We start from the raw sequence: 26313 nt of genomic DNA on the forward strand, positions 1-26313 counted from the left end.
CATTGAGGCCGTTGGATGGTAAACCAACGGTGGATAATTCGTCGAATCACAAAGGAATAGGACGCGGTATATTGGATAAGCTGTTTCTAGTCAGCAAGCAACTGGAAATACTACTTTATCGGAAGGGCGCCTAATTATTAGAATTGTAAGACAAGAAATTTCATCAAATTTTTTATATAAAAATATTATTATTTCATTGAAGAAAAAAATTTAAAAAAATTAATTAACACAAAATAAGTTTTTAATAGATAAAATTTTACCAAATTTATCTCCATATCCGAACTTGAAAAGCTTCGTACTTGATTTAGTCAAACCAACAACACGACCACCTGAACCCAATAGCCATGATGTTAATGGTGCAACCACCTAACCCAATAGCCATGATGTAAATGGTAGACCCAATCGACTAATGTAGTCGATCAGTCGACTGATTTTTGGAACCGTCTGGTTTAGCCCACTTGAACCGGAACCGGCCCAACATCCTGCCAGGCCGATTCCGGTTCGGCCTGGCTAACTGGGTCAACGGCTTGCCAATCCAAAATTTTAATTTTTTTTTCATTTTCCTATTGGAATCGGCGGTTCCAACGGCTCCGAACCGAGAAAAGAATCCAAGGAACGCAACTTTCAGAAGACAAAATCGAAGAATTTGATACTGAAGGAACGAATTGGGGAACGGAAGGAACATGAAAAATAAGCGAGTGATGTAAAAGCCATGATGTAAAAAAAATTACGTGGTGATTCTCCTATACCTTAAGGGGATATGTAGGCAATTAATAAGTGCAAATCTTTTTTTAATAAATTTTAAATTTTTAATATAATAATCTCGAACCGTCGCGAACCGGGCCGGGTCCGGTGAACCGTAATCGTCTTCGACGATTAAGGTTAAGGGTCGACTTGCTATGAACCGTCAAACCGACGATTCCGAACTGTCGAACCGTCGATTCTGAACCGTGATCGGATCTACTAAATGGTGCAAACCTTCAGAATGTGGATGGCCAACGATCTATAGAATGAATGAGCTAGGTTAAGAGCAGACTTACCATTTGATTTATTTTCAAAGCATAATTAAATTGATTACGACGGAACAACTTGTTAAAGTGGACAAGGATCAAATTTCGTCAAAATCAAAATAATACCCTCCTCCATCGTAACTAAATACAACTTTTCGATTTACCTCTTCACAAATAATCAAAAAACCTATCATATAAAATCGTTGAATGACAGATTCTACTTTTTCCCAAAAAAAAAAAAAATAAACAAAGTTGAGAGCAGATGGATGTCTGCTCACAGATGCACACATTCCTATTTTATTCAATCAAACAAAGCAGTGATTTTGCGACATTTGACCATAAACAAGCATAGCAAATAACTTATTGATACCAAATATGAACTTTTAAACAACGAAAGATCAACAAGTGAGCCAATCTTCCTGTTCAAATGAGATATCTCAACTAATGTTCATAGATCACAAAATGTTACTACTAATCCAGAAAACCAAATTCAATGTTTTCTAGATTAAAGAATCTGCTGGAGAGCCATTCTAAGTGGCTCATATAAAAAAGTAGACATTGTAACATCAAGATTTAAACATGCGTCTCCAACTAAAATGTTATCTTAAATCCAAAGGAAAAGGAAAACTAATCAAATAACTCTGTCGAAAACCAGGGTTACCCATCATTATAAGACAATTCACCTCCACTTCTCTCTGAGCTCCTTTTTCTCAGACAAGAACCATGTCACAAAAATGGCGACAACTAGCGCGACGATCGTGATGAGTAAAAGTGCATAGCTGAAGTCTTCGGTAAGGGAATCGTATGTTCTTGATGGAGCAATCCTGGTGAAGAAGAGATCTACGCCGTAGCAGAAAACGAGTGTGGTTGACTCCAACTTGGCAGGGATGGTCACTATGTTTCTCAGGCCTTCCACTTGAAGAGAATGTGTCGCATAAGACTGCAATACGATCTTCAAATCAATGATCCATGCTTTGTAGATTGTAAATTATCTTATTTGAATATTACACAGTTAATATGCAGGTCAAGTAACAATCAAATTCAAGAAGTAAAATGAGTAGAATAATGAAAAGTTAAATTCCAGATAGTCGCATAGTAAGAGACTCAGTCAGAAGCATATTTAAAGCATATAGATGCAATGTAAAAACACACACTAATAAGACGCAGAAATCCAACTCGAACCGGTTGGGTAATTAATTAGTATATACTGTATAAATAAAATAGAATTCCATATATGGTATGGTTATTATTTGCACAGTGACAAAGAAGATCAAAATAATGATGTGGTCTGAATATTGATTACACATTACAGTTTACCCACATTAACAAATAACAATTTTCATTAGAGATTGGAAACCCTTGAAAAAAATACAAAAGACAGCAAGATATGGGAACCAAAAAAATTAGATTCCAAATTCTATAATAAAACTAGATTTGAGTTTGGATTTAGGAATTTAAATACCCCAAAAGACAATTTCACGTAACCAAAACCTTAATAATATTTCCTTTCTCTATTAAAGTCTCATTATCATCATCATTCAACTATGTTGTCCCAACTGTTTGGAGAAATCCACCATAAATTTTCTCATCTCTTGATCTCAGTGCAAGGTTGTACTACAACTAATATTCAAATAAAGTTATTTTTTACTATGTTGAATAATATTTTGTTTGGTCTCCCTCCACGTATTCCTTTCAACCCTTATTGCAGCGAAAGAATCATTAAGTGCAAAGTTTGAAAGCTTGTTCCATGGTTTTTAGATCCTGAACGAAACAACAAGGAGCTAGGTGCTATAATAGATTATCAATGTCGTGTTGGCAAACAATAATCATTAGAGGAAAAAGAAGAAAAGAGGCAGAGTGAAGAGGGAGAAAGGAAATAGCTATGAAAGAAAAAGGAAGAAGTGGCAGAGCAAAGGAAGAAGAGAAGATGCAGTGAGTGCTTATCTATCTCACTCGCACCTGCATTGCTATATCTCCAAGACAAAGATAGGAATCAATCGTGTGTTGTGTCTACTAGTGAAACATCGCATGCTACCCTACCAGCTGCATCTCGTCTCAAAGAACAAGATGAGGCATGATGATACCTAGGTGATAACAAGGAAGAACACATAGTTGTGTATCTGCTTCTAGCTTTGAAGAGGAAGACGAGTTGGTGAGTTGACCCTCAAATGAAATGAGGAAGCATCATTCACATAACTTCTCTTTAGAAGTAGTTCCAATGTCAGGTTTATGACAGTTCTGGTCAGTAGATGAATGAGATGATTCAATCATGACAACCGAGACATCACTGTTTTAGTATGTGGAATTCAGTTTCTTATCATCATAAAAATTTAATAGGCAAAAGGGCATAAAAGAAAGTTAGAGAAGAGAATTGACAAACAAACAACCTGAGGAATGATTGGCAAAGAATCAGTCAACGGAATGATCCCCTCTTCCTTCTCTGCCGGTGTAGGATTGGCAGAACGCCTGGGATCCAGAAACCGTTTATCAAGTGCCAATACCTGAAATATAGCAAGGAATGAAGTTGGTTGAGAGACCATGTTGTTTCCTAAGAAAATGTTGGGAAAAAAATTCTAACAAAGATATTCTTGAAAATGATTGAGAATATTTTTATGTTCAACAGTACTATCTAGATGCGTAGACAATTGAAGTTGTGATGATTATACTAACCTGATCACTTACTGTACCAATGAGAAGTTGTTTGGATGTTATGCCCTTTGCTGTGGATGTCACTGCCATGGATTTTACAGAGTGAGTGAAAAAAAACGACTGTGATTTGACGATCACATCAGGTCTGGTGTATGATGAAATAGGTGCTGTCAAATTATGCTTTCCCAATACAAGCTTCCAAACATCTCTATTGTCCTAATGAGAGACATGAAAAATGCAAAGAAAGAAAAAACACACTCTCATAAACAGAAGCAAATAATGGAAGTAAAACATGTTAAAAATTAAGGGGGACATACTGAACGGGATTGATCATATATCTCAATAACTGACATCTCATATCTGTGTGCTCTAAGATTGAAGTAGTGGTAGACAACCCAATTCTCACTCATGACCTCCAAGAGAAGAACCAAACAATACAAGTGTTAAGTATATAGTTGCTCAAGATCAATAATTTGGAATGCAAATAGAGAAAGAAAAAAAATATCCCCATTGAAAAATAGTATCACTTACAGCATGAACAGGACCTTGTGCTCCATGGTGAGATACACGGTACAGAATACGCCCACTGACAGTATCAATTAGGTATGCAAATAACCAAGCTTCTTCAGGTGCTGCAGAACCAATGTACCCAGCAGCTCTAGGAGTGACGGTAGCAACAAAAAGTATATTCTTAGACACATATTTGTACATCACATCCTGATCTGCTGTAACCTTTGCTTGGGTATGAACTATCTGAAAAAAAATGTCCATTAATTTGCATGCACACAAACAACTAAAGAAAGTCAAAGTGATAGGACAAGTTATACCTCATTCATTTTCCTTGTTGCAGCTGCAACAATCTTCTCAGACTCGGAAGGAATGACAATGGACCATAAATCGTTAGCCCGAAAGACATACTCATTTTCAGTGCTTTCAAATGAATATCCTTTAATTATGTTTTGTTCTTTGTCAACCAAATACCAGTAAGTATTTGGCATCTCATGGTGGAAAATTTTCAAACATTCAGATGTTCTTGGGTATAGATGGGCATCTAAGTTCACATCTATTATAAGATGGAGGCGTTGTTCTGTAGAATCTGTTAAAGGCAAGGGCATTATCTGTCTCACAGAGTGCTCGAGCATTAAAGACTTCTGTACTTGCCCAGTGTAAGAATCAATTATTGAGAAGAAACCAGGTGCATCAGAGCTATGCCCACATCTCCCAGCTACAAGGACACTTGGATTTTCATGCATTGCATGATGATGAGGAATCTGCCACTGCAATAGACTTAAAGCAGCAGGATTTCTACATGTTTCAGATCTATGATAGGTGGAAAGTAAGACAGACCAAACAACACGCCCATCTCCAGTGTGCAATGCCAGAACTTTCCCAGCTCTAGTTAGCACAATAATTAGCTTTCTAAATCCATTGTGATCCCTTGTCATCTTACTTTTCTGAGAACTCTTTAGCCTAATAGCTTGTATTTCAGCCACCTCTTGAGGAGTTGCAAGCATGAGCGTACCTTTGATTTTGAGTAAATGACCCTTTCACAAGCAAATAAAGTAGAGATGATGCATTCAGTTTTCAGTCAAGTATAATTAAACAGACCACATTATGAAAGTCTGAAAATGGTCTATTTTGCAACTATATATATGCATTAAAAACCACAAAAGATATAAATAGGAAGAAATAGAATTCAATCTGCCTAAATAAATCTGCACAAATAGCACAGCAAACAAGCCAATTAAAAGGGAAAAAAAATGTAGAGTAGTTGCCAATCTAGATTGTACCAGCACAGATACTAATGAATTTAACTTGTACGAAAAGGTCTGAAAGAATGAACAGGGTTAATAATGTTCAATCCATTGAATGGCATGGCTATGATGCAATAAAATGTCATGTGGTGCCATGTGGAACTATCAACTTGTACAAATAACAGGTAGGTTAACCACAAGTTCAGTTGCCTAGATATGTTACATAGTAGAAAGCGCATGCATAGATTTGTTTTCAAAATAGAAAATCCAAGGTTGAGCTATTAAAATCTGTAAATTCAATTCATATTTAGCAAATTGAATTCAAAAAACATATTTCAGCCCATGTCATTCATATCAAGATTTAGAAAAAGATCAATCTCGAATCTTCACACAGATAAACAGTTCTGTGAGCTAGGCATCCCTTTTACATCATTAAAATAATTAAGAATTAATGTATCTAACAAAGTTAAATAGTAGCCAAGAGTACCAACCAAAAGAAAATTGGACCAACTGAATAGCTATTCAAAAGTCTTGCCAGTTGAAATTTCTAGAACGTGTTCAAAATTACCTTAAATTTTCCAAAACCTTTCTATTCTCACAGGCAGGCACAGATGGCCTTCCACTATACCAGTGTCAGCGTGTGAAGTTCTATCATTACTTGCTCGATGGAGGATCAGTTGGATCCAGTGGGAGGTCTTAGGAGCATATGAGAAAGTAAAGTACTATCAAATTTCTCTAATGCAAAGTAAGCTGAGCTAAGAAATGTCTGAGGTGTAGAGGAAGAAAGGTCAAACCAAATACTGGTTCTGTAATTTATTAGATTAATTTTACTAAATCAAGTAAGGTAGTATCCTCCCAAACGTCGTGTTTCTTTTTTTCTTTTTACTGAACTAATTGTTCCCTATTTAGATTGCTCACTAAAATTGATTGTACCATAAAAGATAATCTGAACCAAAAAGCAACACTGAAATAGGTATTATAAGTTATTTGACTACAAATAGCAGGAACAACCCTTGTCATGCTAAAAACATTTAAATAGTATTAATGTAAAGCTATAATAAAACTCAGCAATTTATCCAGGGAATCCACACTCCACGGACCACAGCGGATGATCCGCAATTATGGAAGGGGGGGGGGGGGGGGGGGGGGGGGGGGGGGGGGGGGGGGGGTTGCACAATTATGGTGAAAGTTTCCACAGAAAATGTGATATGTGGCAATGTTTAGCAAACTATGGCTCTCAAATGTCAAAAGTGTACCTTGAGCCACTCAAAAAGGTTGTGTTCCACCCTTGCAACTGAAACACCTTCCTTCTCAACAGGCAATTCAGATGTAGTAGAATCAACAATAGATGCAAGCCCATCTTCCCTACTCCAGACAATCTCCCCTTGTTGTACCAATAATAATGAGTGATCTTCCATAATTAACAATACCCGAAAGCCATGAGTTCTATCAGTTCGAGTATAAATATTAATGAAAACCTTCTTAACATTTCCCCTGTGACTGTCCAACTGTAAGGTTTCCTTAAGAATCTCATTTGTCAAATCATTAGTAAATTTCACCTTTAAGCTAATTCTAGATCCATCATGCTGCAACATTGCAAAAGCTTCTTGTTCCTTTGATAGAGAGAGAGCATTACTTATTATGGTTGATGGATGGTCAGTTTTTTCAACAACCTCCAGCTGATTAATGCCTTTAACTCTTAACAGAATGATTGATGATGAAATACTGATTGCAAGCATGCCATTGAAATTTGAAGGCAATAATCTAGCCTTTCCAAGAAATTCAGGAACAAGATCCGCAAAGTGCATCTGATGGAATTCAATAATTCCATTTTTGAAGCTTATGGAAATTAAGGCCGATCTGCTTGCATCTAATGCAACAATCATATCTTCAAAAACAAGAGATGCTTCACCACAAAAACCACCTTTAAAAGAATTTCTGATTTGCTGCAGCACCTCCCCAGTTTTGTAACTGATATGATATGTAGCAAATTCAGAGGAGCCAACAAATCCTAAAGCATAAATGTTATCGCTATCTTGAGACCGGGAAACATGCTGAATTGCTAAGCTGCGACAATATACACAGAAATGCAAATCAAACTTCATAAATATATAAAGTAGGCAATTCAAAAAGAAAGATCTAGAAGTAGGCACATACTCATTGACAGAAAATTCTTTTCTCCATACAATTTGACCATCGATGCTTGATACAGCAAAAATTGAAGATCCACCAAATACAAGAATCAAATTATCTTTTCCTGTATTCATGTTCGCCTGCATGTTTATTGTTCTAAATTCAATTTCAAAAGACTAGAATGTCTATCATTCATGTTATGATGTATTAGATACTAGATATCACATAACTTTACTTACTGGAAGATACAAGAAAGATTTTGTGTTTGCCGATTCTTGAAGGTTGGCCTCCCATATCATTTGACCATCAGGAAGGTTCCATGCCCTTAATATGCTCCCTCCCGAGGAAAGAGTAATAACGTCTGAAAGACAAAAATCAAGAATATCCTAAATAGATATCTCATACTCAGCCATTACATGGTTCATGTGGATAAAAAATTAATTCAGAATGAGAAAACTACTTTATTCTCACTTTTTCCATGATAGGATAAGAAATTCCTGATGCATTAACAATAACAGCGCACCAACCAAAAGTAACAGGTCATCCTTCTTATGTTGGTTTCAGTCAAGGCAAATAATTACCAAAATGACACCAAGAATTAGTTCTAAGGGTGGAAAAGAAGGTTTAGGGCTGTGTTTCCTACAAGGGAAGGAAACAACAAGGGTAGGGAAAGAAAGAGGGTGGGAAAAAGATACATAGGGAAAAAATAGGAAATATTTTCCCTACTTTGGTTTCCTTAGGAGGAAAGAGAGAATGCAAATTTCCCTTCTCACCATTAGGAAAGAAGAAAGGAAACTTTAATTTAAAAAATAAATTATTTGAAAACACAAAAAAAATAATTTCAAATCAAGAAAAACATCATCTTTTTGTCAAAAGCTTTCTGCCTGATTTACACAAAAGTCAAAACTTGTACGGGAAATAGTTCCCTTCCTACATCCTTCTCTGCCTCTGTTTTTCCCAAGCAAAGAGCGGAAAAGGCTAAGTTGGGAAATAATTCCCTTTGCGTGTTTCTAACACAGTTTCCTTCAGTTGTAAAAAACATGGACTTAAGCAAAAAAAAAAAAAAAAGGTATGGAAAATGGAAAAGATATCACCGGAAATAATAACCGACTTTCGAATAATGGTGGTACTCAATTACAAGATAAAATACCTTCACCCTATGTTCTTTGAAATAGTCATGTAATAAAAATGGATCCCAAAATAACCCAAATCTACTAACAGCCTAATCAACATATCCAATCCAGACTAAATATCAGCAAGGGAATCATAGATTCACAAACAATAAGCAAACCAGGGTTGGATAGCAGACCACAAAATGTGTATTGCACTCTTGCTTACATTCTCTATTGAGTCACATGGGAATTTTGCAGTAATTAGTCTCAACTATGATTGCTATTTGATACATTCAAGTCAAGAAAAGCTTACGCCACAAATGGTTCTAACATGACATGATCAAAGATGGCTAAATTGATACAGTTACAAGATGGGGTACTAAAAGAAACACACGCATATGATTGATACTAAAAAGACAATGACGGCAGAAAATTTTGTGAACTTCATGTAGAAGGTAGACCTTACTTTTCAGCCTAGGTAAAGAATGATGAAGTACACAATATTCTTGATTACACACTATTAAAGAAAATTTGCAATGTGTCATTACATTTATGGTTGAAAAAAACAAATGATCCACCTCCACCTGTTGCTTGATAAACCAAATATTGCCGGTCACCCCCAGAGATAGTCAATGGGGCTAACTGGGATTTATCATTTTTTTTATGAACCAAATATTGTGGAATTGCAATCACAAACTAAGCATAAGCATGTCTACCATATCACATTCCATTTCAGTCCCACCACATTGACCGCATAAGATTTGAAAATAAATAAATAAACTAGCAATTTTCCTCTCTCAAGGCTTTGTTGAAACTGAACTAAACTGCATTGTAATGAGTCAAATTTGAGCTAAGGAAAAGACATAAATTTACGTATTATAACCCTCAATCCCTCATCTCGTTGTTGAAGCATCACCCTCAAACTCACAGAATGCTCCCTGTATATGGCTTCAAAAGTTCTTTAATCATGCATCATACTTGTAGGTGATAGAATGAATCTTGGTAGTTATACTAATAATTTCTGTTCTTTTCTTATGCTAATGCAGCCAAGGGTTCACTAATTGAGCCAGTTTAGTTTCTTTCTTGCCCAATTTTAGTCTAAAGAGTAACAGGGGTTCCTTTGCATCATCTGGATACTAAGATTAATGATTGTGAAAATTTAACCTATTAAGTCTCTATAAAGTTTGGTCTCTTTCTTGCCTCAGACAATAACCTGGCTTCATTTTTACTGTGTATATGGGATTAAGAATCTATTGCATGCAGAACGAAAGCATATTTGAATAAAATTAAATTTCACTATATATGTTTCCATACACCAGCATGAATCCATCTCTGTTCTTTTTGTCAAAGAAAAAAGTTTATTAGACTAGAATTTAGTTGGACTTAGTATAAATTAGGATTCTAACCAAGATTATGATTTTAAGAAAGGTTATAGTTGTTCAAGGGTTACATTCAGAATGAATTAGTTTCTGGCATATTTGTGCATGGAAACTATTTGTAAAAATGATGTTACATAATTATCCTGAATAATCAAGGATGAGTTCCTGGGGTGTGTGCAATTATGTAACATACAAGGCATGATTCCTTCCAGGACTTAAATTGCCACTTGGTTATCTCATAGAAGGAACAAAAAGCCAGGAATTACATAAATGAAATTGACAGTTGACGATTCCATCAGTCACCTTTGGACTGACATTCCATCAATCTATAGGAAGAAATTTTATTAGAGAACTAAGTTCTTAAAAAATGCAATTTGATTGAATTTGAGAACCATAATTAGACACAGTTTTCAATGGAATGCTTGTAAAATCCTTATTAGTTATAGGTCGTGAATGGCGTTGGATTAGTCTACAATCGTGTAGCAGGAGTATAAATTGCATAGCAGAGGAGTGAAATTGTTACGCAGAGGAGTGAAATTGCTACGCATAGGAGTGAAATTGCATAACAAAGAAGTTAAATTGCTACGCAGAGGAGTGAAATTGCATAGCAATTTACGACTATCCAATTGACTATCCAACCACCCCAATATATGGTAGGACCGACCGCCCCAATATATATAGGGTCAACGGCCCCAATATATTAGGACCGACCGCCCCAATATATGTAGGGCCGACCACCCCGATATATTAGGGCCAACCGCCCCAATTACAAAGTTTCTGTGTTGTGTATAGTATTTAAATAGAATCTCATAGTAGTTTACAACGTCATCAAATTTGATGAAGGCTGACAATCAAACAAGGGGGAAAAACTTGTCATTCTAACTAAAAGTGTGCCTGGTTGGTGCCACCAACTTTAAGTCCAAGATTGTGGCAAGAACATATGCATCTCAGACCGAAATTTCTCAAATAGGAAAGAAAATATCAAAGTACAAAACAGCCAAGCATGTGGATAAAGATTGCAAGCATGATGGTACTTTTAAAAACAAATAAATAAAAAGTACAACAATATCAAAAGTGCAAAATTCAAACATAAATAATCAAACTCCAAATCACCAAATAGGTTAAGATGATTACATTTCCCAAGAGCAATGTCAATTTGATCGATATGGTCATTTTTTCCAAGAACATGCCTCCAAACTGCAAAATTCAACCAATTGTAATTAGTATGAGAGAAAACAAATAATTATTGTCATAAGTTACAAACAACACAAACTTACATACCTATGTAACAGCAACACAAACAAAAAAGAACCAAGGTGCTTGACAAATTAAAACGCATAACAGAGAGACAACTTACATATATTGCCTGTACGGAGATCAAGAGATGCAACAACATTCTCTTCGGTAGATACTACAACACGTTTTCGCCCTGTCTTTTGAGTGTGAAATACAGCATGTTTTACTTTTCCAATATACTTCTGATGCCTGTAGTGTTAGAACAAGCAGCTTAGTTTACTCCAAGTAGAATCAGCAATTTAGTTTACTGAAAGTGTGACAACAAATAAAGGAATCATTGTTTGGCCTAACACTACTGTCACTTACAATGCTTCAAGCAACAGAAAGCATAATTGGAAGGAATATCATACTTACTAGTAAAAGACACCAACAGATGATCTAATGCTTGAATTGATATGAGAAGAAATGGAGGGTGTCAGGTCTTAAATAACCCAAAAATCCCTTAATGTTACATGGATTACTGCAATTTCTCCGTCGACAGCCAACATTCATTTCTTCAATATATACAAACTTACCACTCTAACCAGATCACGTGGGGGAAAACAGTTAAGTGATTTCTGTCTGTTCTTCGACTAATAGAGCTGTCTTTTTCTTTCCCAAATATTCAGAAAGGATATAACCTAACGGATTGATGAACCTAATCTCATAACACAAAGTAATGACCACGAAAATATTGCAATTATAATTCCAGTAGTAATAATCAAAGAAGAATATCCTTAACTTCAATTCCATTTAAACAACACCGACCAAAACCATATAGAACACCTTACAAACAGTAAATACATCTAGAACCATGCAGGGACACAAAGAATATCTTACTAAATTTTCATCAAAATTTGACTCGGTCATCTTTAATCAGGATAAGTATATGCATATTCACTCTGGTCACAGAAATCTCCAAGTTTCAAAAATAAAAAGATCCCATTCCAGTTCGTTACTAGTCAATCAGAGATGAAGGTCCAGCAGGAAAATTACCGGATGAACATAACTGACCTTCTAAATAGCACGTTTCAGTTGGTTCAAAGAAACAAAATTGTTCCGATCAAGTAAGCAAAAGGGAATCATAATTACGACGCAATCCAGAACTTGGAAGAACAAAGGGGGAAAAGCAGCTGAAAACGATGACGACGGAGAAGATAACGAGAGGGCGGATCTACCGACCAATCTGCCAGTCCGACTTGGTCTTCGTAAAGCGCCGACGAGAGCGTAGATAGGAGGAGGAGCGTGAAGACCCCTAGACAAGCCCTAATCGCCATGCCCGTCCACAGCCGGGGCTCCAACAGATCCGCAAACACGAGAAGTCTACTTCCAAAGGCGACATCAGTGTACTTACTAGCCCCTTAACGTCTCGTCCGGATTGTTCATAGGCCCATGTAGTTACCGGGCCATACTTATATTCAACATGGCTCATTATATAAATATGGAGAGAGTGCGATCGATATATTATAGAATTCATCGTTCCAATAATCTTACACGATCAATTTTATCATCATTTATTAAAAAATAAATTAAAAAATTATAATTGATCAATATATAATATGGAAAAGATATTACCTCAGTTTCGTTAAGATTCAATACTTATTTACTTTAATAAGTTTATCTATACTAATCAACTCAACAGGGACCGCCGATATATTATACACTTCAACAATCCGTAAACATCTAATTTTTCCATTATTTTTCACTTACTCTAAATTAAATATCATATCTTAAATTATAAATTTTAAACTTTAAATCTTAAAAAAATTAACACTAGATATTTAATAATTGCTCGTGGATAGAATTTTAACGCAAATTAGAAGTACTAGGCTAGTAGCATGTCAAGATGTATCAATACCCTTAGCGTCCAATACAATGGTAGAATTATTAATGGATTCTCCATAGTGTCACAGTTCGATTCTCAATTAGAGCATGCATATGGCAGAAAAATTATGAGAAATAGTACGAAATACGATTACCTAAGTGGATCATATTACCATCTAGTAGAGCGACTGTATAGTAAACCATGATTCTAATATTTAGATGTAGTATAACGCTCTACAACAATAGATTGATTATAAAGGTTAATTGTTATGAGTACTTCTTAATTTTATCTTAGTAACCAATCAAAAATATTTATGTGATTGAATCAATCACCTTTAAAATTAATCAATTCAAAAAATTAAAAATCTAGATCAAAGACAAATGTCAAGATGTACCAACGGCACAATAGAATATATAACCTTTTCTTCCTACACAAGGCCAAATATTTGAGCAGACCTTTTCTTTCGATGCACCCATCGAGATCCCTTGGATGCCCCTTTTGCCAAACACATGTATTAGCCACTCTAGTCTTTTTCTTTTTGACTTGAAACAGCTAACTGTGGCACTGAAGGCGATGACTTAAAGTATTTTGTAGTTAATTGTCACACTTTTTGATCAATTTACATAGTTTAAGTTTATAAAAGCAGCCTAGAGCATAGTTGAGTTAGTTAGTATGAAACAGACTTATTGAAATGGGAAAGGATCGAATCGACGAAGCCGAGGTAATACCCTCCTCCGTAGTAACTAACTGTAGCTTTCTGATTTACCTTCTCACAGATGGGCAACCGACCGTGTGGAACTGTTAGGGTGATGGATTCCACCTTTGCTGAAGTTTATAAAAGCGTTCTAAGTAAAATGCTTTGACAATCAAGCTCTATTGACCTATATATCACTACAATACCACATCCTTCTTACATTGCTACAAGACACCTTTCTCACCTCAGACATAGTACAACCATAGCAATTCCTTAATCAATGCACTCGAATCGAGTCAGTCAATTAATGGTCGAACTCAAGTCAATTAACTCATACTCGAGCTCGACTCAAGTCAGCTTGAATCACGTCCGAGTCAAGTCTTGTCAGCCAAATTCAAGATTGAACTCAGATCAAATCACTCTCATGCTCGGATGTGATATAACGGTTATAATAATGTTAATTATAAAAGGATGCTACATCATTTGAAAATCCTGATTACTCTTCATTCTCGATATAAGATAATAATAACAACACTGAGAAGTACCATGAGATAGTATTATTTTTATTTCTTTATTATTTTTTCTCACAAATTTTCTTTCAGAATTTGACTTAAGTATCAGAAGGTCTCATCAATATCTACCTTGGTCTCCCTTTTAATCCTTTTCAACCTTTTCAATTCCCTTTTCTAAGTGGTCATCTCAAGAGATATTCACTCGGGATCTTTACACCGCCGATCCGAGAGGAGCCGACCCGACAATTGCCGACTCGAGAGGAGCCGACCTGACACGTATGAATCAATCCATCCGCTGATCTCGGCAGAATCAATGCCGTTTGATAAACACTTATTGTGGACTTGTGGTATGTAATAATACTAACTTAGTGTCACAAGCAGCGAGTTGGAAGCTGCGTCACTCGCCTCAATTGCAAGTGTTTGCAGCCATGGATTCCACCGTCACTCACTAATCGCCTTTATGGCGGCCACTCAAGAAAGCACCAACGAGTGACCGCCATTTTCAAAAGCTTGAGATTCTCAACGCAGGAGAAACATCCTTTTCTGAAAATTATAATCAGTAGTTCATCTTAACTATTTCTGATTGGTTCATCAGTTCTTTCGGTAATCACTGCTGTACTTCCTGTAAAAGATGATAATAGAGAAGCCATTAGAAGGGAAGAATCTAATCCATGCCCTTCATCTGAAGTAGATCGATCGATCATCATCGACAGTGCAACAGATACAAGTTCTGAAGTGGATTTGGACGCGGAGGCCAGAAGTTGTAAAGTGAATTTGGCGAGGATTCCAGTTTGTGTGTATGGCAATAAGTTAGTGCCTTCCTTTTGAGTAGTGGCATTTGCATCAATTCTTGAGGTTGAGATGCAATGATGATATCCTCAGATGTGGGGACTTAGATGTGGGGGCATTGTAGCACTTAGCTTAATTTCACCATCCTATCAATAGGTTTGATACATGCGATTCTTGAGTTGTGAAAGTGCTCAGCTTAATCGGTCCAACTTAGAGTTGTAGATTGAATCCAATTTAAAAGATTAGAGGAATTTTATCAAACTTCTTTGTTCATGTTGAGATCGTCTTTCGGACGAGTTTACCGGGCACCTGGCTGGTAAGTTGGTACTGCTGAAGGGCAAAAGAGGAAGACGGTGGGTCCCACGGTCCTAATGAGCTCAGAACTACTGCAAGAAGAAGAAGAGAACGAGGACGGAGGTCAGGAGTATCCTAGACTCAACCGCTCCAACGGTCAAGTCAGTCATGATCCAGAGGAAAAAAGGGGAGAACACAAACAAGTAGAATTCTGTTAATTGAGTGCATACGATGATCATGCGTACCTATATCTAAAAGGAGTGGGAGTTATATAGACTTACCAGAGAGAAATATCATATTGTAATTAAAAAGAATATCCCATCAATGAGGATCTTATCAGAGGAGATGTTCCATCTAAATGAGGGGAATGTCACGTCGCCGCCTTACTGGTGAGGAGTCTCTTCACACGTGCCGTGACAAGGTATCAGACTGCACCATGCCACCTTAACGGGGTAGAGGGGCTATTCAAGAAATCATATGATTGCATGTATGTTCTAATGGCAGCGGCCTATTAGGTTGACTGATGGGATGGAGAGCAGAACCAGTTGAGCAGTTGAACAAGCACCAAGAGAGTGTAGTTGGAGTCACCGAATGTTTGAGTTGATGTTGTTTGAGCTAAGACGGAGGGGCCTAATTGATCGAGGGGAGATCGAATCGGACGGGTCAGACTTGGAGCTCAGGGCTTGGAGATTGTTTGAGCTTTGAGGGAGGTCAGCTGGTGGGGTCCAGAGCGGAATTACGGGAGGCATCAACCATGAGCTCCCAAGCAGAATTGGTGCCGAGTCGGGTTAGAGGCCGAGTCGGGGTAAGAACTAGCTAGTCGAGTTGGGGTCCAATCTTCTACCTGATGTGTCACCTAAACGGCCCAAGGTTGACCCTGTGGACCAAGTCAGTCAACTCCCGCATCGGATCTCCATTATGACATGTCTTCGAATAGGACCAGATCTTCATCTCTTGGACTAAGTCATACCGACCCATAACAATCTCCGACACCTTTTTCAGCCCCACCATTTATGCAGATGTCTTCATGAATTTAATATGAGAACGTTAATCTCTGAAGTATAGGCTTTGGATAAGGCTCGTTAGCTTTATTCATAAACAAGAAAACCTTATTAATTAAGTCTGGTGTTGCAATCCATGGCAGCATCCATCAGTACTTTATTCATAAACAAGAAAATCTTATTAATTAAGTCTGGTGTTGCAATCCATGGCAGCATCCACCATACTGAAGTTGATATGAGCTAGATATTGGAGCTCACTGTTCATGAATATATAAAACACCAAATGGAATCATAGAGGACCACAATTCCTTCTCAAATACTTGTTTCCCTGCACTAACAATGTCCACCACTTCTTCTCAGCTATAAATTCCCTGCAAACTCGATCTCTGTCATTGCAGCAGAAAACTCAGAAACTAAGTGTAGGCAGGCACGAGAAGGAAGGAAGAAAGGGAGAGAGACCATGAGGCCTGCAAGTGAGATGCAGAGTTCAAGTGTGCCGAATTTGTGGCACACTCCAGTTCCTTACCTCTTTGGAGGCTTTGGGGCAGTCATGATACTGATAGCAGCTGCTCTTGTGGTGCTAGCCTGCTCACACTGGAGGTCAGCCAGAGCTCGGAGCTCCGACTCGTTGAGCTTGTCGGAGACGCCAGTGATTTTGCAGTTGGACATGGAGCCGAGAGTGATGGTGATCATGGCCGGAGATAGCAAGCCCAGTTTTCTTGCAAAACCTTTCTCATTGGTGAAGGATGAGCCTTCGCCAGTATAAATGGTTCTGTTTCTTGCTTCTCGGCTGTAACTAGACTAGAGCAATTGAGATATCAATGACAGAGCTTCTGAAAATACATCAAAGGAAAACAATCTTATCAGTCGAGTTCCTACTCATTTCCTTCATCTGAAATGCACCGTGACTCCTAAATCCTTCACACCGCAACACTGGAATTTTAAGTGAAGAGTAAACAAGAGGCTTGTTCTCTATAAAGATGGAATGTTTTTGTCTGATGTATCAAGTTATGCTGGTGCTAAAGGTTACCGAAGGAGTGACTCTTATTCTCTATAAATGTGGAATGTTTTTGTCGCTCCTGAAACATAGCTAAGTTGGTTACGACGGAGTCGGCTTGTAAAAAAAAGCAAGGGGTTCAAATTTTGACAAGCCAACAAGACTCCTCCATCGAAAGAATAGAAAAAAAGATAAAAAAATTGAAGATAATAATCTCAAATCCTAACAGAATATTGAATCTCGATAGTTGTGGGGTGTGAGTCAGATCTGCCCATGGAGGTTGGATCTGCTGAGTTGAAAGGAAATCCTATCTCTCTGTTAATAATAACGCTTGAACTATATTATGAGTCAGTATGATCGAATAAAAAAAAATAAAATTTGACCTAATTCGATGGCACCAAGCTTAGTATTCTACTCAACTCGAGCACCGAATCCAACTCAGAAGGCAGCTTAGGTAAGGGTCAAACACTTCGACTTGGCGTTAGACTCATCTTGAGATCTCGCACTTGATATCTCTCATGGTGTGATTCCCTATCAACCCCGACTCGGGTTCGGGCTTCCTCTACCGACCCTGTCTCACTCCCTCAATGCCTTACTTAAACACTTAGTCAGTTTCGTTCTAATCATTTCTCCTAAATAAATAGACAGACTGCCACTAGAGAGATACAAACAATCATTAAACAGAATGATTTATTTCTTTAATACGGCATAATGGTACTGTATGATGCCGTATTAAGATGAATGACATGACTTTTCGCTACTGCGACGGTGATGGGATATTCCCCTTATGTAGATGGGGCACATCCTCTGACAGAATCTCCACTCAGAAATATTCTCCTTAATTACGATATGATATTTCTCTATCGTAAGTCTGTATAACCCCCACTCCTTGCAGATGCAGGTACGCACGATTGTATACACTTAATTAACATCCTCTACTTATTTGCTTCCTTTTCTTTCTCAGGATTGATAACTGACTTGAGCGTCAGAGCGATTGTTATAGACACCTCTGGCCTCCATCTTCACTTTCTTCTTATTCTTGCAACATTTTGGAGCTCATTAAGACCGTGGGGCTCGTCATTTTCCTCTCTTCTCCTTCAACGGTCAATTATCTAGTCAAATGGTTGGTGATGCGTCCGAAAGACGATCTCAACAGGAACAAACTACAATCTCATAAGAATTAGGTAAATCAGAATCACGAAGAAGGAACCATTTTGTCAGACATGTAAATCGTCCTTTGCTTATTATTTCTTAACAACAGAATCGTATGCATGCACTACCTGTTGCAATCCATGCCAGCATCCACCAGAGTGAATATGATATCAGAAGAATATGGGAATTCACTGTTGATGAGTTCAAATGGCATGAATGTTCAGTTTGATACGCAGCTTGCAGCGACCGCTTGGCCATGAGTTCACTGCCTACTCACAAGGTTTTGCTGACTGTGAGCTTCTCAGCCCGGAGTCATGAATCTGTGAGTATCCTTATCCACAGTGATGGTCCTGTTGGAAATATGAATGGAAATAATGAAATGGATGGATGAAGAAGACTCTCATATGGAGAAGTTTAGTCTCATATTAGTAGTTGAGGGACAACTTGATTGGTTTATATTGTATCACAAGATTGATGTTGTGAACAAATGCAAGGGGAGAAACTCTCTTTCACGCGTGGGGCGCAGGAGGTGTAAATCCAGGGTCCGGATTGCACTGCCCGCAAGGTAACTTGTGTGCGAGCACGATCTGCGCGTGTTATTACTGACGTTTCAAATCATGTCATTAATCGTATCATTAATCCCTAATTAATTGGAGATATGCTACGAGGTTATAAAAGGGGTAGCGATGGGAGAATAGAACGAGAGCTTTCTCGATCTCTCGCTACTCTTTCCTCTGCTTCCTCCTGTGATAGCCTACGGGTGTAATCAGTTCGTCAAGAACGATCTGTGCTTGATCGCTTCTTCGGTTCGGTCGTTGTATCTTGGGAAACAGACGTCCGGCAACTTGGCTTCAGCCATTTGGCAACTTGGCCATTCGGGAACTCGGCTGGGCCACTCTGCTCGGCACTCGGCGGTTCGACTACTTTGCTCGGCACTCGACAGTTCGGCCACTCAGCTCAGTCACTTGGCTCGGCACTCGGTGGTTCATTCGGCGGTTCAGCTACTTGGCTTGGCCGTATCAGAAGGAAAATTTTTATGAACAGGTCCATCCCACAATCATAAATAATGAACAGACATCATTGCTGAGCGAATTAGTTGAATGCTGAGGTAAGAGCAGCTTCAGGTTTGTCTGCCACTGCCACCGGTACCACCACCCATTCCTTCTCAGCTATGATTCCCTGTCAAACTCGCTGTCTCCCTCTGTAGCAAAACGAAAACGACACAAGAGAAAGTGGTCAAGGGCACCTCGTGTCTTTTGGCTGCGAGCTCTCGGCGAGCTGCTACAAACTCACTATGACCATGGTACGCGTTTACCAAAATTCTTTATACGAGGAGACGGAACAGAGCAACCCATCAACTTAACAAGTTAAAAAATTTTCAATCCAACTCAATTTAAGACGGAGTCATAAGTTAGGCGGACCAACCCATAGACCTATTAAAAAATAAAATAATAAAAAAAAATATTAAAAATTTTAAGTTTGAATTATAATTTAAACAGATCAAGTTAACAATTTTAAATTTGTATTGCGGTTTAAACGGGTCAACCCATTAACTTATTAAATTTTCTCTTTTGATTTTATTTTATTTTTTAAAAATAAAATTTCTCAACTAGCGGATCAAGTCACGTAGATCGTGGGTCAATCCACGTAGGTCATAGGCCTAGGTGAGTCAATCCAACTAAATCCATCTTAAAATAAATTGATAAAATTTTAATCCAACTCGTTTAAATTATTCAGTGGAGTGGGCCAATCCGACTGACCTAATCCAAATTGATGGCTCTAGACTCAGGAGACTGCTTCTAATGCTTCAGTAAAATATGAAATTGATCATTCCAATGGTCTCATATAATCGATCTTATAATCATATATAATTATATATGAGAAAGTAAATTAAGAAGTTGTAATTAATGACGAAGAAGGACATTTATCTCAAAAAAGTTACTTCTAGGATGATAAATAAGTTCAATTAAATTAAATTTTATAATATTTAAATTTATTTGATAAAATAATTCACATAATAAATCTAAAATAAATCAAGATATTAAAATAATTATTTAAATTTAATTTAAATTTTTTATGAATTTGATTTGATAAGGTATTATTAAACTTTTAATTTAAATTTATTTGATTGTTTAAAATTTTTATATTTTAAATTTAATTAATTAATTATAATAAATTTATTTATTTATTTTAAATATTGATAAAATTTTTATTAATAAATATAATTTAATAATATAAATATTATTTATGAATATTAATATTTAAATTTATTCATTTGAATATAATTTTTATTAAATTAAATATTAAATTTATTAAATAATATTCGATTTATTTACCATCCTACTTCAAACCCGAACACGCTGGAGAGAGCATGGGATCAGAGTAGCGAAGCATTGCGTGTGGTTGACTTAGTCGACGCCTACAACGTCGTCTACCCGTCGCCTCGAGGCTCAGGTCCTCCTGAGCTAAGTGGGCTCGGTGCGCCCACTCAAGGTAGGAGTTTGAGTACGTCGAACCCAAGCGATGTTTGTTTTAGTGCAGTAGCAATGCTGCGGTAAGTCGCACCATAATGCTTCTCTGCGGACGGGACCCGATGCCGTGTTACCGTTACTTTTCCACGCCGAGACCCAACGACGGGCTCACCCCTTAAAAATCGACACGACTCTTTCGCCGTTCGCTTCCGCTTTCCCCTCTTCTTCGTCGGCTCTCTGCGCTGCTGCCATTCCCGATCCCTTCAGGTGCTCGTTTTCTTCCTCTGCTTTCAATTATCGCGGATCTCTTTATCTTCGAGTGAAAGTCAACATTTTGGTTCGTTATTGGAATCCCTTTTCTCATTTTTGTGGGTTTAATGGGAAGTTTTGAGTTGGTTGTTGCTGGTTTCTGTTCGCCTTGTGCGCTTCTGTCTCTCGAACAGTTCCTCTTGACTACAATTGAGCTTTTAGGTCGAGGAGTGGGAAAACAACAAGTTTTATCTGGTTACTTTCCTACACTTACTATTTGCGACTTTCTTGTTTCCTTGTTCTGGTTAGATGACAGCTGAAAGCTTCAGTGAGATCTTATCGTTGTGAATAAATCTTCAATAACTAAAATATTTGGAATCAAGGTGAGACAATATGCAATGTCATTTGATGAAGTAAAGTTGCATCAAAGTATGATTAACAAATAGAAGGTGAAGAAAATTTAATTGATTTGATATTCAACAATCTCCCATGTGATTTAAATTTTGAATGAATGATTGAGGTTTGAATTAGAGGAAACAAAATTCATTCCTGTAAGATTTAAAGCTCCACCTAGTCCCATTATAGCCATTAATGAGGAATTGACAGACTGCACCATGAGTCGGTTTTATTACTCAAGTTACTACAAGAGCACACATAATCGGGAATTTAGTGAGTTTATGACCAACTAGGAGCAAAGCAAAGAGTTGAAGGATGGAGAGAGAGAGAGAAAGGGTGAGGGGCTAGTGAGAGCCACTGATAGGGAGGGGAGAAAATTGAAGGATGCAAGTCTTATTATTCACTACTTTTTTATTTGCTACTTTTTTACTTTCTCTTTTCCGGATTCATTGTTATGATCAGGAGACAGCCAAGAGCAAACTTTTGTGAGCCTTCCTTTGTTAATGGTTCCTAATTTGGTATCATTGTCAAATCCATGCTTACAAAAGAATTGATTATTGATTGTTTTCCTCTAATGTTTTGTAGTATCGGTTTGTTCCCCAGTGAGGAGTTCGACGAAAGAGAATATTTGGTACTATAAAATTCATGGAGGCGGAGGCAGGGCTTCTTAAGGTTATTGTTTCTAGTGGGAAGAATCTGGCGATCAGGGATTTTATTAGCAGTGATCCTTATGTTGTAGTTAAAGTTGGAAATCAGGTGAGCATCTATATGCTTTTAATTTAATCTTTTCTGTTGGGAGATGCAATGCGTTGATTGTTTTTTCTTGAATTGTAAGTTGACCCTGTTGAAAGTTTACATATCACAAGCCTGATCAAGTTTCCTTCAGGCATTTTGTGAAACTATCAAACGAATTATTCTATAAATTTTTCTTCCCTGTTGCTTGTTGATGAATGTCTTTTTCTTTTTTCTAAAGAAGAATTATGAAAAGTTTCTAGTGATTAGGTATATTTGCATCCTTTTTGTTACATTCATATTCGTGCATGAGCTTTGATATACAATACCACAAAGTTTAAAATTGTTATTAGTGGGGTATCAAATCTTGACTGGAATAAGATATACCAGTTGTGTTGGTGTGGATTCTGTTGTCAATGTCTGTACTGAGCCCTAAAAGTAGATGGAGTAGGAAAAAGACAAGAATGGACCAAGAGAAATGTGTCAAGTCCTCACCCTAATGGTAGAAAAGAGGGAGAAATGTTGGAGAGGAAGAAGGCTTGTGCTGCCACTGGAAAAGGTCGTGTACAATATAGCAGGCTACCTCATGCGCTGTTGTCACTGCTTTCGACACATAAAAACCAGAATAATTCTTCTCCTGTCTCATGTGCACCTTGGTCACCGTGTTGTGTTGAGGAGATGCTAGTGTTTGAGGAGATGGTCTTTGACTTGCTTGTTTTGAAGGAGCAGAGAGGCACTCAAAAAGATGCCACTGTCATGGTGTTCCATGTGTCTATTGACAAATGAAATGAGATGTTTCAGTAGATATGTTGGTCAGAATTATTTGTGTTATAATAACACAGGTCCCACATATAGGATGGGTATTGGGTAGGAAGAAACAGAAGGACTAAAACATATATTTTAAGACTTGTATAAATATATACATATTAGTGTGTTTAGCAAGCTCACAAGCATCGCACAGTTATATTTCCTCTCTACAATTCCAAACAAGTAAGGAATCTAATATCTAAAAGAGGCATGTCCCAGTCCTTCATGTGCTCTTAAAGTTTTGCTTGGAAATACATAATGTCTCAACTCTCAATCACTGTTCTGGTCTTCATTCCTCAGAGACACACTAAGTGAGAAAGAAAGTGGCTTTGTCTTGTAAAGTCATTTGTCAATTCATTAGGGGACAAATTATTGTTCAAATTAGTAAACACAACACGTAATATAGTTTTAGTATGAACAAATGCAACATATGCCTCCTTTTTCATAAATTAGAGAAAAGCGACTTTACCTTTTAAGTTATTTATCCATGCACTAACGGACAAATGATTGTTCAAAAAACCAAAAAAAAAAAAAAGGCACGCACAAGATAGAATAGAGTGTTACTAAGAACAAGTGCAATGAATGTCCCTTTTTATGTGAATTGGAGAAATTATGTTGTTGACAATTCATTCTTTATTCCTACTGGACGTTGGCACCTAAAATTAACTTAGGGTTGCATCTCCAGTCGAAATAATTTTTAGCCTGGAAATCTATAATCCAAGTAAGAGAAAAAGTAGAGGTAAACACTTGTGGTTGTGTAAATGACTAGTCAAAACTAGAAGAGTATTAGAGGGAAAGATGGAACTGAGGATTTGTGGATCATACATGTCCAACTGTCACCACAGATTTCTCAAGGTAGAAAAGTAGTTAGTGAAGTTCGTACTATTGTGCTAGAATAGGATTAATGAATTCAATAAGCTAAACTTGACCAATAAGTTCCTTGACCCACTGAGATAACCTGGGATCTCCCAGTGACTGGCCCCCACTTCACCAGAATAATATCCATATCAAGCGTGTGTCTGTGTGAACAAAAGTCACTGTCTTAGCCACACCAAGTAGATGAACTAATTTGAAGAGTCGACTAGTTTATCATCACTTATCATTGTAACAGTTTGATGGAATATAATCTATCTAGTGAAATTGATGCATGCCTATCTTCTTCGAGGGGTAATGATCTTTGCTTGTTATAGAGAGATGATGGCTTCTGTGAGGGAGCTGCAGGCGACTCCAACCTCAAGTGCTATCTATGACCGCCTTGATGGTAGTATTGTGCTTGCTGTCATTCCACTACTACTGACATCAACAGCAATCTGACTTGATCTTCCAATGCCTATAGCACAAACACTCCATGATTGCAAGCAACATGTTGCCTATGTACTGTGCATGAGCAATCTTGCAAGGACAACATCCTTAAACAAGGATCAGCCATACTATGTGGAGGATTGTCGACATTATGAGTCAGTAGCACAATGGGTATAAATTTCTGATACCAACTGGAATTGGGGAGAGTTAATTGGGGTCTCACAGTTACATTTTCCCTAATAATTTACATTGTGGTCTCCGTGTATGCACAATATTACATTTTACTTCTACATTAGTACAGTATATATCATACTTCGTTCAAGATACTTGCATCATGATGGTTTAGAGCTTCTGCTAAATGTCATCTGTTCTGATCACATTAAGCCTTCAACTGTTTAATTGTGTATAATTCTATATTTTATTGTTAATGTGATTGTGTTATCATAAACTTGTTAACACCTAATAAAAACTTTTTTTCCCCGAGTTCTCCCATGCTTATTGTTTTTCTTTTCTTTCTTGTATTTTCAGACTGCAAAGACCAAGGTGATTAATAGTTGCCTTAATCCTGTTTGGAACGAAGAGCTAACGTTCCATGTAAAAGAGCATCTAGGTGTAATGAGAATGGTAAGTTCATCGAATAGGATTCAAATGATTTACTAAAATTATCATGCCCTTTGGTTTCACAGTGACTTTTGTTTGTAAAGAAACATACTTAAGTTTTATCTCCATAATCGAAAGAATTTAGGCAACCTACTATGGTTTTTGAAGGAAGAATCTAATTTCTATGACTGTTCATGTCGTGAGGGGTGACTTAACTATCCCATACCTTGAATTATAAGCTTCCCTACATGTTTATAGTATCTCATATGTTCGTAGGATTCTAGGTATGAAATCGATAATAATCACTTTGATTTGTAAAGATCTTACAACCAGATGGAATTAGTCCATGTCTAATGGAAACTATTACTTCTATGCCCATTAAAGTACTACTTACCTAACATACATGTGCATATAGAAATACATGATCCATATCTTACAAAAGCCACAATTCATTTCCATGTTGTCTCAGGAAGTATTTGATCGGGACACATTCAAGTTTGATGACAAAATGGGGCACGCCTTCCTTGATCTTCAGCCCCTTGCCTCTGCTTCAAAGCTCAAACAAGCTCTGCAGCTCACTACTGCTGGTGAGACAAAGCTGAGGAGACTAACTCCAGACAGGGACAACTGCCTCTTGGCTGATAGCTTTATCACATACACGAATGGCGAAATTGTGCTGGAAGCTGGTCTGAGGCTTAGTGATGTGGAGTCTGGTGAGTTATATGTCACAGTTAAATGGATCGATCACCCAATTGCTTCAGACCATCGAAAAGAGAGGTAATTAAATTTTCCTGCCTGGCTTTGTTGTGAAATGGAAACAATAACTTGTAAATATTCCAAAATGTTGTCAATTACTATACCTATCAAAATCTTAGTTTGTTGTCCTCGGGTGATTGAGTTAGTTAGTACGGAATAAACTTGCTGAAGATCTTAGTTTGTCCTTCTACCTCTATAGGTACTTGTTACACCGAATATCGACTTTTATAGGCAACTTGCTAAGAAAGATTGTTAGGGTAGCTTGATTGAGCAATCAACAGTAGACAAGCTGTGAATCATGACCAAGTAGATAGTGTGAGCTAGATGAGTCGGATAAAAGATTATTTTTTTTATAGATTCTTAATAGCATTTATATGTGCCAACTAAATGATGGTTGTATATTTCAATATTTTTTTTAGCCTCC

At 37.3% G+C, this 26313-nt stretch overlaps 2 protein-coding genes across 3 annotated transcripts; one reads left to right on the top strand and one right to left on the bottom strand.

The window, feature by feature from the left end:
* Nucleotides 1–1416: 1416 nt before the first annotated feature.
* Nucleotides 1417–12654, bottom strand: LOC141848129 (uncharacterized). Its single transcript, XM_074736243.1, is given in 13 exon segments — nt 1417–1950; nt 3398–3511; nt 3681–3875; nt 3977–4072; nt 4191–4412; nt 4487–5203; nt 6670–7480; nt 7571–7686; nt 7786–7907; nt 11172–11234; nt 11395–11522; nt 12495–12631; nt 12634–12654. Coding segments are annotated over 13 exon segments (3003 nt in total). The 3' UTR covers nt 1417–1689.
* An 8512-nt stretch (nt 12655–21166) lies between these two features.
* LOC141847857 (protein C2-DOMAIN ABA-RELATED 11-like) lies at nt 21167–26036 on the top strand. 2 transcript variants are annotated; one of them, XM_074735943.1, is made up of 4 exons: nt 21167–21314; nt 22296–22448; nt 25062–25157; nt 25603–26030. In XM_074735943.1, the coding sequence occupies exons 2-4, from the start codon at nt 22338–22340 to the stop codon at nt 25912–25914; spliced, it is 519 nt and encodes a 172-aa protein (XP_074592044.1). In that variant the 5' UTR covers nt 21167–21314; nt 22296–22337; the 3' UTR covers nt 25915–26030. The 2 variants fall into 2 exon arrangements, with proteins under 2 accessions (XP_074592044.1, XP_074592043.1); XM_074735942.1 differs by lacking the exons at nt 21167–21314; nt 22296–22448 and adding an exon at nt 24600–24704 and having other exon boundaries at nt 25603–26036.
* Nucleotides 26037–26313: the final 277 nt, after the last annotated feature.

This window comes from Curcuma longa, chromosome 16, assembly GCF_044706935.1.
Source record: "Curcuma longa cultivar G26 ecotype Majalengka, Jawa Barat chromosome 16, ITB_CL_G26_1.1, whole genome shotgun sequence".
NCBI classification, from domain to species: Eukaryota; Viridiplantae; Streptophyta; class Magnoliopsida; order Zingiberales; family Zingiberaceae; genus Curcuma; species Curcuma longa.

What these genes read in the sequence shown, in the direction of transcription:
- LOC141847857 (XM_074735943.1), top strand. Translation starts at nt 22,338, where the DNA reads ATGGAGGCGGAGGCAGGGCTTCTTAAGGTTATTGTTTCTAGTGGGAAG. An exon ending in TAGTTAAAGTTGGAAATCAG is followed by an intron (nt 22,449 to 25,061) that starts GTGAGCATCTAT and finishes TTGTATTTTCAG; the next exon opens with ACTGCAAAGACCAAGGTGAT. An exon ending in ATCTAGGTGTAATGAGAATG is followed by an intron (nt 25,158 to 25,602) that starts GTAAGTTCATCG and finishes ATGTTGTCTCAG; the next exon opens with GAAGTATTTGATCGGGACAC.